Source organism: Pseudorca crassidens, chromosome 8, assembly GCF_039906515.1.
Source record: "Pseudorca crassidens isolate mPseCra1 chromosome 8, mPseCra1.hap1, whole genome shotgun sequence".
Classification (NCBI taxonomy): domain Eukaryota; kingdom Metazoa; phylum Chordata; class Mammalia; order Artiodactyla; family Delphinidae; genus Pseudorca; species Pseudorca crassidens.
The window spans coordinates 106,414,755-106,429,861 of record NC_090303.1 but is presented as its reverse complement, the minus strand read 5'-3'; the positions used below and the strand labels follow the sequence as shown (position 1 = coordinate 106,429,861).

Genomic DNA, 15,107 nt, shown 5'->3' with positions numbered 1-15,107 from the left:
CCCAAACCAGTGACACATTCAGGAGGTAGCAGTAAGCTCAGAGTGTGGTGTCAGGACACCCAGCCCCAGTCTTGGGGGGAGCAGAGCAAGCCTGCCTGAGAGCCTGGAAGAGGCAAAGCCGTGTCGTGGATGCTGCGTGAGGGACAGATGCCGGGAGCCTGGGGACACCCTCTGCTGAGGCCCCTGATGGCCAGAACAGATGGGGGTGGGGTGGGCAGCAATGTTAGGGAGGACTTGACTGAGCCGTGAATTCTGTTTACGTGAAAAATAAAATGGCACCGAAATGATCATTAGACAAGGTTGGGATTATGGAGAAAGGAGTGAGAACCAGGTCACTGTGTGCTCTTTGCAAAGATTCTGTTTATAACTCGGATTTTTTTTTTTCCTGAGCACATTGGGTGACAGCTTAAAGCACCCCATGTTATTGGAGCCTGCAGGTCAGTGCAAGGAAGTGGGAAAGGGACCAGTGGAGACCGGCGTGTAGGGACTGCATTCTTAGTCTTTTGAGGGAGAAAATGTACACTTAGAAAGTTGTGACCTACTTCAAGCCGAACGACAGGGCAAAAGTCAGTCTGCGAGCTAACTGCTACAGTGTCGCACACCCAGAGATGGACGCGCTCTTCGCTGCTGTGACGTGTTACAGTGTCACAAACAGTCCTCCAGCAGCGGACACGCAGGGAAGATGAATGAGACAATTTCAAGACACATTTATGAGGTGGTTCTATCTGCATTGATTAGCAATTAGTGAGGACAATAGATAAAGTACCAGAAAAGTAAATTGACTTCAGTTAAATTACACCCAGAACATGAAATTTCATCCATTAAAAAGTGGTCAAGGAAGCCGTAGCCGTGATTGAGGTGCAAAGAACCGTGCAGCCCCTGATCGTTTATATGCCTGTTAAGTCTGAGCCAGTGTAACTTGAAAAGTGCATCAGAAATAAAAACAGGACAGTTTTATCAATCGCAATAATTAAACACAAACGTGAAGATTTTCTGTAAGTCCCAGCTTCTATGAAACACGTACAGATATCAAACCCCTAACATTCTTGAAAGTGAGACTTTCTACATGGAAACACTAGCCGGGAGCCTGTTCTCCGTTACTCCAAGTGGGAAATCTACAATGAGGTACACACCCGCCTAAAACCCCAGTACATTCCCTAAATCACAGTAAAGGCCCACATGTAAGGAACAGATTGTCATGTCTGGATATAAAATACTTAAAACATTGTTTCCTGGTCCCTGGAAGTGGATATGGTTGTTAGCAAACAGGCACTTTATTTGTAGTAACACAGCCTCACCCAACATCTGCAACACACATAGGCACACACAGATACACACGGACACACACACACACGACACACACACACAGATAAATACATATACATACCCAGGCACATACAGACACACAGACATGCAGACATGCACAGACACACACAGAGACGCACACAGACGTACCCTCATAGACACGCATGCAGGCATGCACGCGTGGTGACCCCACCCTCGGTCACTGCAGACGCCTCGTTGCCATCAGGATGGAGGTCACTTCCGTTACAGAGCACCGTTCTCACTGTTGGACTGCGGCAGAGTGCCCGGATCAGCCTGGGAGACAGACCTGAAGAGGCCACGGACGTCCCGTCCCCATGAGGAGTGGGTGTGGCCGGGGCCGCTGACCCTATAGATCCCCGACTGGGAAGAAGCCCGGTTTTATTTGTCTGGTTTCTGGGCGCAACCAGAGCTGGCCTCGCCACGTGACCCAGTGATGCGCCAGGGCTCGGTCCCCTCAGCTGGACGATGGGGCGATGATTCTTCGTCCTCAGGTTGTCGTCTGAGACGACACCAGGCCGGCGGGGCAGCAGACCCAAGCCCATCGGGATCCTGACCTGGGGCACCCAGGGAGCTTGTCTCGCTTGGGTCCTGAGCTGCGCAGGACATGGGCTCCGGTGTGCAGTGGAGTAGAGGCCGGGCAGCCGCAGTAACAGAGGTTCCGGAGCCCTGAGGCTCCCGGGCCTGGGGCTGGCGCACATCTTCTGAGGTGACCTGGGCAGGCCGGGTGGCCCCCTCCGGGCACAGGCCGTGGGCTGTATTCTAGCTACAGCGAGAGGCAGCGGCCGAACAGCAAGCCAGCCCTGCTGTGCTGGACGCGGCCCTGCTTTCAGCTCTCAGGCTGTGGGTAGCCGCAGGCTGCCCGCGTCCTCTGTCCCTCTGCCCGCGCTTACGGCCTTTCCATCCCCACCTACCCCACCCCATCCAGGCCAGGAAGCCGCAGGACGTCCACTTCTTCACGTAAGAACACCTCCTTTTCTACAATTAGCATGGCTTTTATCACACTTGGTACATTTGTAAATAAAAGTGAAGATCAAAAGCTATGTCTCTCCAAATACAAAGTCAGAGAAAAGGTGGGAATAAATGAAGAAAGCAGCGAATGCGTCCTTGTCCTTCCCACGTGCCGAAACCACACATCAACGGCGTGTAAGCTCTTCCTCTTCTGGTGGTCTGGGATATTCTTGTTCACATCTAGGGCACTTGCGGCGGTTAATAGAAAATAGAACAAACTTAAAGCCCCATATCTGCTTACATGAAGATCAAATGGGTTTAGTAGGCGAGGAAACCCCACGTACACTGTATGTAAACATCAGGGAGCACTTGTGTGCAGTTATTTATGATTCACAAGTCACCGCACGTTTACTGAGCCCCGGCACAGAGCACAGCTTGAGGTCGTGTGTAGTCCAGCACTTTCCCCACAAACAGTGTCTGTGGTTGTCAAAGAGTTCGACAGGGACTGAGTACTGTGTTTTATATAATTTAAAAAGTGCATTTTCTTAAAAGAAAAAGAAAACAAGACATGTTTTCTCCAAGTAAGTCCATAATCTGCATCACTGCCATTCACCACAATAATCAGTTTGTTTTCCGAAGTTCACTCCCAGTGATAAACGATCTTAGTCACAGAGACGCTTTTCCTAACGCTGGAAGAGTGCCATCTGAGAGGTCAGCGGTGGGAAAGGCTACAGCTGTGAAGCTGACTCGGCGTCACCCCAGAGCCTGCCAGGTGTTTCCAGGCTTGTTCTTTCAGTGGACGCTGCTCTCAGTGCCGACGGTGACTCGGTCTCTATGCAGATTCTGGGCAGAGCAATGAACAAGAGAAACCCCCAAGAACAAGGTCCCTTCTTCCAAGCAGGCTCTCGGCATCGCTTCCTGCCTTTTGCGGTCCTCGCGCCCCGTCCTTCACAGCTGGAGGTCTTTCTCATGACATCACTCTGACACCAGCCCTCTATCCCCTCTTCCTCTTCTAAGGACCTTGTGGTCACACTGGGGTACCGGGAGGGCCCCCCACCTTAGGGTCAGCTGAGTAGCAGGCTGATGCCCCCCGCTCTGCCCCCCGCCGCGCCATGCCATGGAACCCCATGCGGCCACAGCTTCCGGGAGTCGGGATGTGCCGTCGTGAGCACGACCCCCTCACGCAGTGCGCCCCTACCCCATTCCTCTGCACATGGGGGGCGCTGGCTGAGATGGTGGGGTCCCAGAGCCAGTGGAGGGTAGGAGCAGGGCTCTCCAGTTGCCCCTCCCCACACTGAGGAAACCTCTCTGCCACTCAGGTTCTTGCTGGGCTTGAGTAAGGCCAGCTGCTCCCCACATTCTAGTTTGTCTCCTGTCCCCGGTGGTCGGGGACGCTTCTTGAGAACATACTCTAGGGCTGGCCCTCTTCTCAGGGTCACTCACCAAGTCCGCACAGTGTCCAGCCGCCAGGCTCAGGGGGGCGCATGAAAGTTTCCAGCTGCAGTTGGTGAGAGCAGCGGGGGCCGGGCTCTCGCCACCTGGCCTGACGCCCGGGTCCCCACGTGGTCCCTGCGGCCACCCTCCCTCGCCGTGGCAGCGTCTGTCAGTGGAATCAACGCCATGCCCCATGGACTGGCTCACGCTTTCCTTTTGCTTTGCAGGAGCTCAAAGCAGAGTGTCCAGGACAAGCGGAGCCTCAGCCTGGAGGGCGACGTGCTGGCCGAGGCCCTTCAGCGCTACCTGCCCTACCTGGAGGCCCTGTCCCAGGCCGCCGTCCCTGATGTGCTCCCCGGGCTGAAGCCGGACAGGCCGCCGGCCCAGGTGACCCTCAGAGCCCCTCTCTGGTCTGGGGTGTGTCTGCCGCTGCTGGGGGCTTCCTCCGGGCACACACAGGGAATGTTTCCTATGGCTGTGGCATCACTGGGCTTTTCTCCTGTGTCTCGGGCTAGCGGGGGGGGGGGGGGAGCTGGAGAGAGACAGGGTGCGTCTCCACCCTTTCGGGAGGACCTGCGCTTACCACCTGGACCCGGGACCCGGCTGCGGGGTCCACTGTGAGGCAGGACAGCAGGAAGTCGGTGGGCACAGGGTGAGCAGCCATCCTGGTTGCCCGAGACTGTCCTGGTGTCGGCACTGAGGTCCTGTGTCCCAGGGCGGCTCTCCTTACGCAGCCTGCCCTCGGGGGCGCCCCGTGTGCAGCAGCTGTCAGGTCCTCAGTGCAGGTTCATTCTGTACCAAGGCCAGTCTGCTCTAGAGCCATCCGGGACTCGAAGCCCATTGAAAAGAACAGTTTATAGAAACGATGAGAAATCTCATAACTTTCTAGATGGGAAAGTACGCATGATTTTATGACAACCGGTTAAACCAGAGTTGCCAGCTTTTGACTAGCCTAGAAGAGACGGGTCTAGAAGTGGTGTCCAGGGCCAGAGGCCCTCATGCATCTTGAGGGTGGACTTGGGGAAAGCATGGAAGTCCAGGCGCTCTGGGCACGTGGGGTGTTCGGCAGCCACGTTCACGCTTCTTTCTGCGGAAGGTTATTTCCGCCAATGGAATTTGACCATTTTAAGCCTGATGCCGTGCTGGAAGATGGATGAAAGCCCGGGACGCTTCGCTCCTCTCACACCCCCCAGATTCATCCCAAGGCGGCCGGCCCTGGGACACCGGGGGAGCGATTTGGGCCACGCCTTCACTCGCTCTCCTGTCACTTTAGCCAGCTCTGGGCTGGATGGTGGGTGGCACACACGTGGTGGCCATGCGGGGTGGCTGAGCTCGGTTAGCTCCCTGGACCAAGAGTGGCCTGAAGCCAGCTGGAGGGGCCTGAGTGGGCCCCTGACTCCGCCACGCTCGCCTGCTGTCCGCGCCCGCGAGACGCGGGAATTAGGAATGAGCTGCAGCGACTGTAGGGACTTGTTGACGGCGGGGCCTTTGAGCCTCCGGGAGGTGCAGTGGTGACGCAGGTGAGCCGCCGACACGGCTCCGGGGGCAGATGTGCTGCTCTTCCGGCTGCGCTCGGGCCCTCACACGGACCCGGGGAGCTTAGCGCAGAGCCCTTCCAGCCCTGACTCGTGCACACGGTGGGCCCAGCCCTGCGCGTGTTCTCCAGACGCCTTCCCCACTGGAGGAGAAAGGTGACTGCTGTCTTTGCCAGGACCGTGCATTCCTCCCAGACTGTACCCTCGGCACCGGGCTGCCTCGGACAGGAGTGATCACATCCCGACCTGCCCTCCCTTCTAGGAAACATTGATGGGGAAACAAATGGCTGTCCCTGGTCTTGTCCAGCGTTCCGTCAGCAACGGCCACCGCCCATCAAGTTTGCCCTCCGTAATCTTTAAAACTCCCACCCAGGGGAATGACCACACCTCGTGGTCCGGCTGGACCGTGCCGGTTTGTGCCTGCTGCCCCGTCAAAATTACCAACAAGCCCCTTTTCCCTCTCAGAAATGTCCAGTTTGAATGATGAATTCTGTGGTCACCTCACCACACAGCGGTTTCAGCGTGACAGTCACAGGATTATTCGAGAATGAGCACCTGGCGGCACTTTGGCTTAGGTGTTTTTATCCTGTGTTAAGAGGGATGCTTCTCAATATTTAAAAATGCATGAAAACCTGGAACTCATTATTTTCTCTGTCCAGGGTTTAAATGAGGAGAAAGCTCTTCATCGTCCCTGTAATAAACTGAGACAGGATAAGGTCCAAGAAGCTCTTCGTGCAGACTTTTGCCCGGGATTTGGGCAGTGTTTTCTGATCCCCTCCGCTCTCGGGTGATGAAGTGTTTCAGTTGGAAATGCAAGCTTTCTACACTGATGATCTTTCAAGGTGCAACAATTTGCAGTGAATTTGTTTATGAATCATCTTTTCTATGTATGTGTCATCGAAAACCTAGCTGTCATAGACAGAGGGATGCTGTGAACTTACCATCTTTAGATGTTTAGTACTAATTACTTCCTGAAAGAAGCCAGAGGGTGTAAACTCACACTCCTCTTCGACAGAACCGCCCAGCCCCGAGCCCTGATGCACAGCTGTGCTCTTGTCATCACCAAATCAATGCAGTTACTGCTTCTGCCTTGTTAGTGGTGGAAACCAGCTCCCACTTTTATCAACCACAGTAGCGCTGGTTCATTACAGAAAACATTGCAGGTCCCAGTTTATTCTATGCCTTGGAGGAGGTTTAAACCGAAATTCATCATTTGGAAATACCATGAATTAACCGATTTATTTGGAATCCTTGTTTTACGCATTTTTATTGTGCAAGAAGCTGTGCTGGGTGCTGGGACTTCACATTCCTGCCCTCAGGATTTTACAACCTCTCTGAATGAGGGAGACACAAAGATACATTTAAAAGTAGAGCAGGTGCTGTAATGGAGGGAAGGCTGAACTCGAACCAGGAAGGCACGTGGGGTCAAGGGCTTCCCAGGGGCTGGGCGTTGGAAGAGCAACCAGAAGTCGGCAGCTGAAGATGCTCAGATGAGCTCAAAGTGCAGCATGTCAAGAAGTCCCCCTGGTCTACCGCGACAGCAGGAATAAGCCAAGTGAGCTACTAAACCACAGCCTTCAAAGACAAAAACAAAACCCAGAAAGCTAGGACACAAAGAAACCTGAATGAACCGAATTCAGAAAGGGATGAGCTCATTCTAGGGGAGAGAAGACCTCCGCTGCTTTCCCACAGGCAGGAACCGCAGCGGGGAGAGGAAGAAGGCGGCCTAGGGTTTAAGGACTGTTGGCAGCGGAGCCTGGTGCAAGGGTAGAGCCCAGAGGCAGGCTGCACAGAGCACTGAGTGCTGGAGATAGGACACTGGAGGGTGGGAGAGGGGGACAAGGACCGAGAGAGGTCCTTCCAAGGAGCTCCAGGCCTTTCTGAGCACACCTCAGCCCTCCGAAGGGTTGGGATGAGGCTGCATGGTGGAGAAAGGTCTGTGAATGGCATGCCGAAAGCCAGGAAAAGAAGTCTTCAGCGACTCACAACGGTACTGGGCTGTGAATCAGAGAGAGCTCCCCTGGTTCAGAAAACCGGCAGCTGTCTGCAGAGCATGAAGCAATCCTCAGGTTGCACTAGGGCTTGGATCTGCTGAAGAAAGGGCCCCAGTCCTGCCCTCAACATCACTGTAGTCAGTAGTGACTGAATCTGACCGCCTCTGCAACAGAATCCACACCACCTTCAATGACAGATTTCATGGACTGAGCCGCCACATCAGCAGGCTGAGAAAAGAAGGGACCCTCCGCTTTCTAGGGTTAAATGTCATTTACTTCATCCTCCTTTACTCTTAAACAAAATTTCCAGCGTACAATAACAAAGTGGGAGACACATGAAGGAACAAGAAGATGTCACTCTTGGTCAAGAGAGTAAAGAGTCGATAGGAGAAGATCCAGGTATGACTCATTCATTGGGATTATTGGAAAAGGATATCTTAATAATTAGGATAAATACGTTAAAGGATTGAGTGGGAAAGGTGGAAAAGCATAAACAAGCAAGTGGGAAATTGTAGCAGAGAGATGGAAAGAGTAAAAAAGAACCAAATGGAAATGCTACAAATTAAAGTAATAAGATCAGAAGTAAAGAATTCATTTGAGGAGCTTAATGATAGACTAGAGAGAGTAGAGGGAAGAATCAGTGAATTTCAAGTCAGCTCAATTGAAATGATCAAAAGTGAAACAAAAAGAACATATTGTAGGGCTTCCCTGGTGGCGCAGTGGTTAAGAATCCGCCTGCCAATGCAGGGGACACGGGTTCAAGCTCTGGCCCGGGAAGATCCCACATGCTGCGGAGCAACTAAGCCCATGTGCCACAACTACTGAGCCTGCGCTCTAGAGCCCTGAGCCACAACTACTGAGCCTGTGCACCACAACTACTGAAACCCGCACACCTAGAGCCCGTGCTCCGCAACAAGAGAAGCCACCGCAATGAGAAGCCTGCACACCGCAACGAAGAGTAGCCCCCACTCGCCGCAGCTATAGAAAGCCTGCACGCAGCAACGAAGACCCAACGCAGTCAAAAATTTAAAAATAAATTTATTTTAAAAAAGATTATATTGTAAAAAAGAGTGCAAAATGGAACAAAACATCCAAGATACATGGTGCAATTTCAAATAACTCTAACACAAGTATAATTGGAATCCTAGAAGGGAAAGAGAAAGAGAATGAGGCAGAAGAAATATTTAAAGAAATAATGGCTGGGGTTTTTCCAAAATTGACAAAACTTATCAAAACATAGATCCAAGAAACTTAGTGAACCTCAAGCAAGATAAATACAAATCTAGGCATATCATAATCAAATTGGGGGAAAACCAAAGATAAAGAGGAAATCTTAAAGGTATCCTCAGGGGAAAAAGACCCCTTACATCTAGGGGAATGATTATAAGAATGAAGTCTTACTTCTCATTAGGAGACCATAAAACAATGGAAGAACTCTTTAAAGTACTGAAAAGGAAAAAAAGACCAAACAAATCCTGTCAATTTAGACTTTTATATTGTTCAAAACTGTAGGAGAAACAGGAAGAATCTGTGTCTGGAAGACTCATACTCCAGAAATGCTAAAGGAAGTTCTTTAGCTTAAAGAAAAATGATATCATATAGAAGCCAATATCTACAAAGGGGATGAAAAGAACCAGAAATGGTAAATTTGCAAGTAAATATAAAAGAAACACACACATAACATATATGAATTTTTGGATAAAAGCTATTGGATATTTGAAGCAAAATAATAAAAATGTATTTGTGGGGTTTTTAGCTTACGTGGAAGAAAACTACATGACAACAGGACCACAAAGAGTAGGTAGGAACACTGGAATTATACTGTTGTAACTGTTTGTTGATTTGTGAAGTTCTGTGATATTATTTGAAGGTAGACTGTGATAAATTAGACACATTATAATTTTTACAGCAACCATTTTAAAAATAGGTATTACTGAAGGTCAATTCAGAGATAGAATGGAATGCTAACAATGCTTCATTTGTCCATAGGAAGGAAAGCAAGGAGGAAGAGAGGAAGAAAGATCAGATGGGTTGAATATAAAGCAAATATCAAGAAAGTAGAGTTAAATCCATCCATATCGATAATTATATTAAATACAAACGGATTAAGCCCTTCCAATAAAAAGCAGAGATGTTCAATCTGAATAAAAATTTAAAAACAAGCTTCAGCTATATTCTACTAAAGCCATCGCACATGAAATAGACATATATAGGTTGAAGCAAAAGTATGGAAAATATACACAATGGAATCTCTAAATATAAGAAAACTGGTGTGACTGTATTGATATTAATCAACGTACACTTGAAGACAAATAGTATTATTAGATATAGAGACTTTTTTAATGAGTAAATGGTCAATTCATTAAGATGACATAGAAATCTTTTTATGAACCTAATGTCAGAGCCTCAAATACATAAAGCAAAAATATGAAACTATTAGAAATGTACAAGTCCACAATCATTTTTAGAGATTTCAACTTTCCTCTCTCAGTAACTGATTATACAAACAGATTAAATGTCAGTAAGGATACAGAAGATTTGAACAACACCATCAACCGACATAACCTAATTGATATTTATAGAATGATACACCTAAAACCCGCTGAATACACATTATTTTCAAGTACACATAGAGTATTTCCCAAGATGGATCATGTGCTGAGACATAAAGTAAGTCTCAACAAATGTCAAAGGATCAAAATCATACAGAGAAAGATATTAAAAGAAGAGAAAACTACAGATGATTATCTCAGAAATACAGAAACAAAATTTCTAGACAAATCAAATCCAACAATATAAAAAACTAATAATACATCATGATCAAGGGAGATTTATTCCAGAAATGCAGGGCTGGTTACATCTGAAGCTTAATCAGTACAACCTACCATATTAACAAGGAAGAGAAAAGCTATATGATAGTCTCAAAAGTAAAAGCACTTGACAAAAGCCAACATCATGATGGAGACCTACAGCTGACACCATACTGAATGGGGAAGAATGAGTGCTTTCTGCTTCAGATCTGGAATTCCACAAGGATGTCTGCTTTTACCTCTTCTGTGCAACATTGCCCTGGAGGGCCTAGCTCGTGCAGTAAAGCAAGCAAAAGGAATACAAGGCGTCCAGATTACGTGATCATCTTTGTAGAAAATTTGGTGGAATCTACAAAAAAGCTACTCAGACGAATAAGCGAGTGTGGAAGTGCTGTGGAATGCAGAGTAAATACACAAACATCAATTGTATTTCTATATACCAGCAACAATTAGGTATTGGAATTATAAAAATATCATTCGTAATAGCATCAAATATTATGAAACAACTAGACGTAATCTAACAAAAATATGTGTAAGGCTTTAAACGTTGAAAATCTTGAAACGTTGAGAGTAATTAAAGAAGACTTACATTCGTGGAGATATACACCGTGACCACGTGTGGGAGGACTCAGCAGTGCTAGGGTGGCAACTTCCCCCAAACTGTCCTATAGACGTGACACCTCTGTTTACAGAGGGAAACCGAGGCTGAAAAAGCCAGAGTGAAATGTTCACTTTCAGATGCTTAATTGGTGGTAGAGCTGAAATCAGGGCCCTGGAATTCTTGTTCAACTTCTTCATGTTTGTTTTTTAAGCCAAAAAGAAGGTCCCCAAGTTGCCTTCTTGGAAGCCAGTTGAGCACAGTTCTGCGTTTTCCGTCAGCCAGCCTGCAGGATGGGCCTGCTTCTCTGTGGCACTGCCTGAAGCCAGGCCTGGGGCCACATCCAGCTCTGCTTCTACTCACCAGAGATCCTGTCTCCTTACCCACAAAATGAGGAGTCTGCAGACACCAAAATGTCATGTCTGTTGAGAGGGTCAAAAAGAAGTAAAAACGCATGAAGCCAAAGAATGGCCTGGCGCTGGCACTCAGAACACACCACCCACGTGGGATGGTTATCCTGAGGTCCTCCGGGTGGACGCTGCAGGCAGCTGACCTGCAACCCCACGCCTCGTGCTCACCCGGGCTGGACAGAAGGGCGGACTGCAGCTCTGCCTCAGTCCGTTCCCTTTACCTCTGCTTGCAGGCATGAGGGTGTGGGGTGCAGCTGCTGCAAAGGACAAAGTGCAAAGCGGGAGGAGCACCCAGCGAAGCAGAGGTGACGCAGCGAGAAGGTGGTGACGCAGCGAGAAGGTAGTGCCACGGGGAGACGAGAACCAGCGCGCATCCTGTCGTCAGCCGTCTCTGTGGACTAGTTCCAAGCTGTGTAATGGGGCATCGTTTGCAGATATCCGTAACTTCACATCCACGCTTTGTACTGCTGTCAACTTGCTGCAAAATTCACTGATCCTGTGGTTTAGAACTTAACACCTCTTCAACCTCAGATTTTGTGAACCCTAGAAACTGGGGACTGATTTTTCTAACTGATAGTTCTGTATGTGAGCAGCAGACAGCGTAGCTGTCGTGGTCAAAGCTAGACCAGTGTGAGGCTCCTCTGAATGCAGAAATGTTTTTGTCCTGGGGACAGTGCTGTCAGTAAGAGTGACACCTTCAATCTACTGCCCCTGAACGTGGGCGGGTATCCGAGAGCCTGAACAGGACTGAGCACTGACAACCTTCCCACTGTGTGGAGACACAGACAGAACAGCTTGCCAGAATAACCCTCTACGGCCCGAGCCCAAAAAGGCAGAGCAGCCTAACCCCAACTCTCCATTAATGAGCCGGAGGTGAGGGTTGCCGAGACCCACCCCCAGCGCCCCAATCTTGCCGCCTCCAACGGCATCACGGGGCCATCTCATTAGGAAGCCTGTGGACAGCCCCACCACCGTGTGCTCGGTCACGCCGGCAGCAAGTGTGTCTTGATCAATGTGCTTGTCAACACTGCCTTCGGGCTGTGAGACACACCGGAGGAAATGTTTGCTCTGTGGTCGAAAGATGGCTCAATTTGGGTTTCCTAATTTGTTCTGGATCCTTGGCACGAGAGAATATTTGATGAGCACAGTGACTAATGTATAGACAAAAGTCTCATCCACTCGGTGTTCGCTGGCAAGTGGGACTCGGAGGGCCTGCAGTCGGAGCTCATAATTGTGCAATCTGGGACTGGGCAGGTGCATCTCCATGAGAGGAAGGGGCCCTGACTTTCAGCTCTAGTGCCCAGGCCCTGGCACGGCTGGGAGCCACGCAGGCAGGGGATGTGATGCAAGTTGTGGCTCTAGGAAGGGTGTCACCTGGCTCCAGGAAGCTGCCCTGATTTCCCCAGCTGATTATGGTCACTTCCTTCCAAGCTCCGTATCCCCAAACCTCTTTGATATACTTTCCATTACAGTTACTAATGTCTATGACTTAACTCCCATTTCAGTCTGCAGGCTGTTTGAGGACAGGTCCATGTTGGAGGCATTCTTCCCCTGGAGAACATAGAATGTGGTCCAGAGCTCAGCACACAGCAGCACTAGTGGCTGTGATGCTGCTGGTGGTGGCGGCGCTTGGTAGCAATGACGCTGATGCTACCATTTATCCAGTGCCCTCCTCTGAGCCATGTGCTGAGCTAGGTACCTGTACTCTCCCTAATACAACTGCTTCAAGAAAAAAAGGACTCCACCCCCCGCCCAGTTTTGTAGGGGCAAAAGTGGAGCTCAGAGAGGTTAGAAAGTTCTGAAGGTCACGCAGAGCTGTGCTGACAGCACTGGGTCAGTCTCCCAACCGAGCCTCCTGTCCCCTTGGTTTACTCAGCAGACCCTTGTGGGATGTGCAGGGAGTGGATCTGCGCCGTCTCGTGTGGAACACCATGGGCTGAGGAATGTCGTCCCAGGGTACATTCCAGGAAGGCTGGCAGCAGTTCTCAGCTGCTTCACACACATGGCGCAGACCACACCAGCGACACCCAAACTAGACCGGGATGACACACGGTATGAGGGGTGAACAAGCCGGAAGTGGCTGTACCAGCCAGTCCTCATGCTTCCCACAGGTTGCTAGTCTCCAGATTTGGGCAACTGCAGTCGTAGCACTTACTCAGCATTATCTTAGGAAACTGGACATCGTAGTTTGTTGGACTGAGGTTTAAAACGTCTTCAGAATAGGGGGTTGAAAATGGTTGTAGAATTTTAGACCCAGAGGTGGGACAGAGTCCACTTGGATGGCTCCCTCAGGGCCGGTGCTCAGGTCCCACTGCTCTAACGGAAATGCGGCTATGACACGGGCGAGTGAGTGACAGCCACTCGCTGTTAGTAGGCTAGCGGTAAGCCACTAGTAAGTAGGGGCTACTAGCGCTTCTGTGCCAGGTGCTACGCCCATCATCCCCATTTTACAGGTGACTTAGAGGCTAAATAACTCGTCAAGGCAAAGGTCACTAAGCAGCAGAGGTGAGACCCAAGCCCGGCAGCCTTGCCCGGAGGCCAGCTCCCTCTACGTGCTCACTGCGTCCGGATAGGAAGCCTCAAAGAGGAAGCGACCGAGAGGATACCCTCCTCGCTGCTGCCCCCGCCCCCAGGCTCTGGGTGACCTGGGCACCCTCACCCGGGGCCGCGCTAAGCTCTCCCACTCTCAGAGGACCTGGGGTCACCTGTGAAAACTGAAGTTTTTTTTTTAATTATTACTTTTACAGTCTGCCGACTGAAACATTATTTTTCCCTCTTCACCTTAATTTGGTTCAGAGCATAGAAGACCTCACGCAGACTGTTTACGCTGGTCCACTGCACGGATCACACTCAGCACTGATTGTCTGCGCTGTGTGCGGCCTGCTGCGCCCGCCCCCCGAGCTCTCCACTCGACTCTAATGAAAGGCCCTTTGAGTAGAAGGTGCATTCGCGGCAAAGAGGGTCGGTGCTCGTGACACCGTAATGAGGCTCTCGGAGGCCGTCCCAGCCTCCAGCGCTGGGGCCCGACCAGGTGTTCAGAGACAGCCTTTCTCCACGGAAGTTCAGGCTGAACTTAAGATTGACACTTACACCCAATTTGTGCAAGACTGCTGGAGGGGCTGCTTGTTGTGGAGGCATCCCTTCTCTCTCTCTCTCTCTCTCCCTCTCTCTCTCTCATGAATCTTACTTTTTCTCTTCTAAAGGAAAAGCAGTTGATTTCAGCCAGCACTTGAACAAAATTATACCATTTGGATGACAACTAAAATCACATCATTTAGAGCTAAAAACAATCTTGGAGATAATGGCCAGTCTCCTCTGACAGGAGAAAACCGAGTGTCAAGAGGTCAGGTGACCTGCCCACGCTCATATGTGAGAACGGAACGTAGCACCATGTCAAGCCCAGCTTCCTGCTTCAGGCTGGCTACGCGAAAATCTGTCCTGCAAGGCTGAACGCAGGTATTTTTAAAATGACAGATTTGGGAGTCTGAGCCACTGTCTTAAATTCAGTGACGGCCGCACATCTTAGCTAGATCCCCAGGTGTGTACCCACTGACTAAACACCGATTTGTGCCCCAAGGGAGGTGCATGTAGAAAATATGAACGGGCGAGATTTTAAAAGTTTGTGGTCCCTGCATGAAAGCAGCCCTGAGTCATCTCCGAGTGGGAAATTACTGTTTGTCCATGAAATTCTGACGGTGCCGTCGTCAGAGGCAGAACATTGAGACTTCTAACGTTTTTACAGCTGTCCCAGACGTGAGGAAACTGGGCCTCGTTTTGTCTAGTGGGCAAAACAAAGTGTGATGAGATCATGTCCGGGGAACGTTTACTAAATGAGTGAGGAGGCAAAGTGGGTGGAGGCTGAGGGAAAGGCCATGGATCCGACATCATCTGTAAAGCAAGAGGCCCCTGGCAGCTTCACCGGCCAGAATATCACTGCAAAAAGGATTGGATGGATGGAAAAGGGGTTTAAGTGGCCAGTGGAGACAGCAGCCGGAGTGCAATAAAAACCGTCAGACGAAGGAGAGAGCCCGTCGCGGGGGGAGCTCCTCTGT

The 15,107-nt window shown here is 50.0% G+C and overlaps 1 protein-coding gene across 2 annotated transcripts in view; it reads left to right on the top strand.

Annotated features, from left to right (window-relative positions):
* Nucleotides 1–15,107, top strand: part of PTPRN2 (protein tyrosine phosphatase receptor type N2) — a 690,682-nt gene that overhangs the window by 234,921 nt on the left and 440,654 nt on the right. For both annotated transcript variants that reach the window (XM_067747597.1, XM_067747596.1), the window contains one exon: nt 3,936–4,095. In XM_067747597.1, coding sequence (XP_067603698.1) covers nt 3,936–4,095 — 160 coding nt within the window. The remainder of the gene's footprint in view (nt 1–3,935; nt 4,096–15,107) is intronic.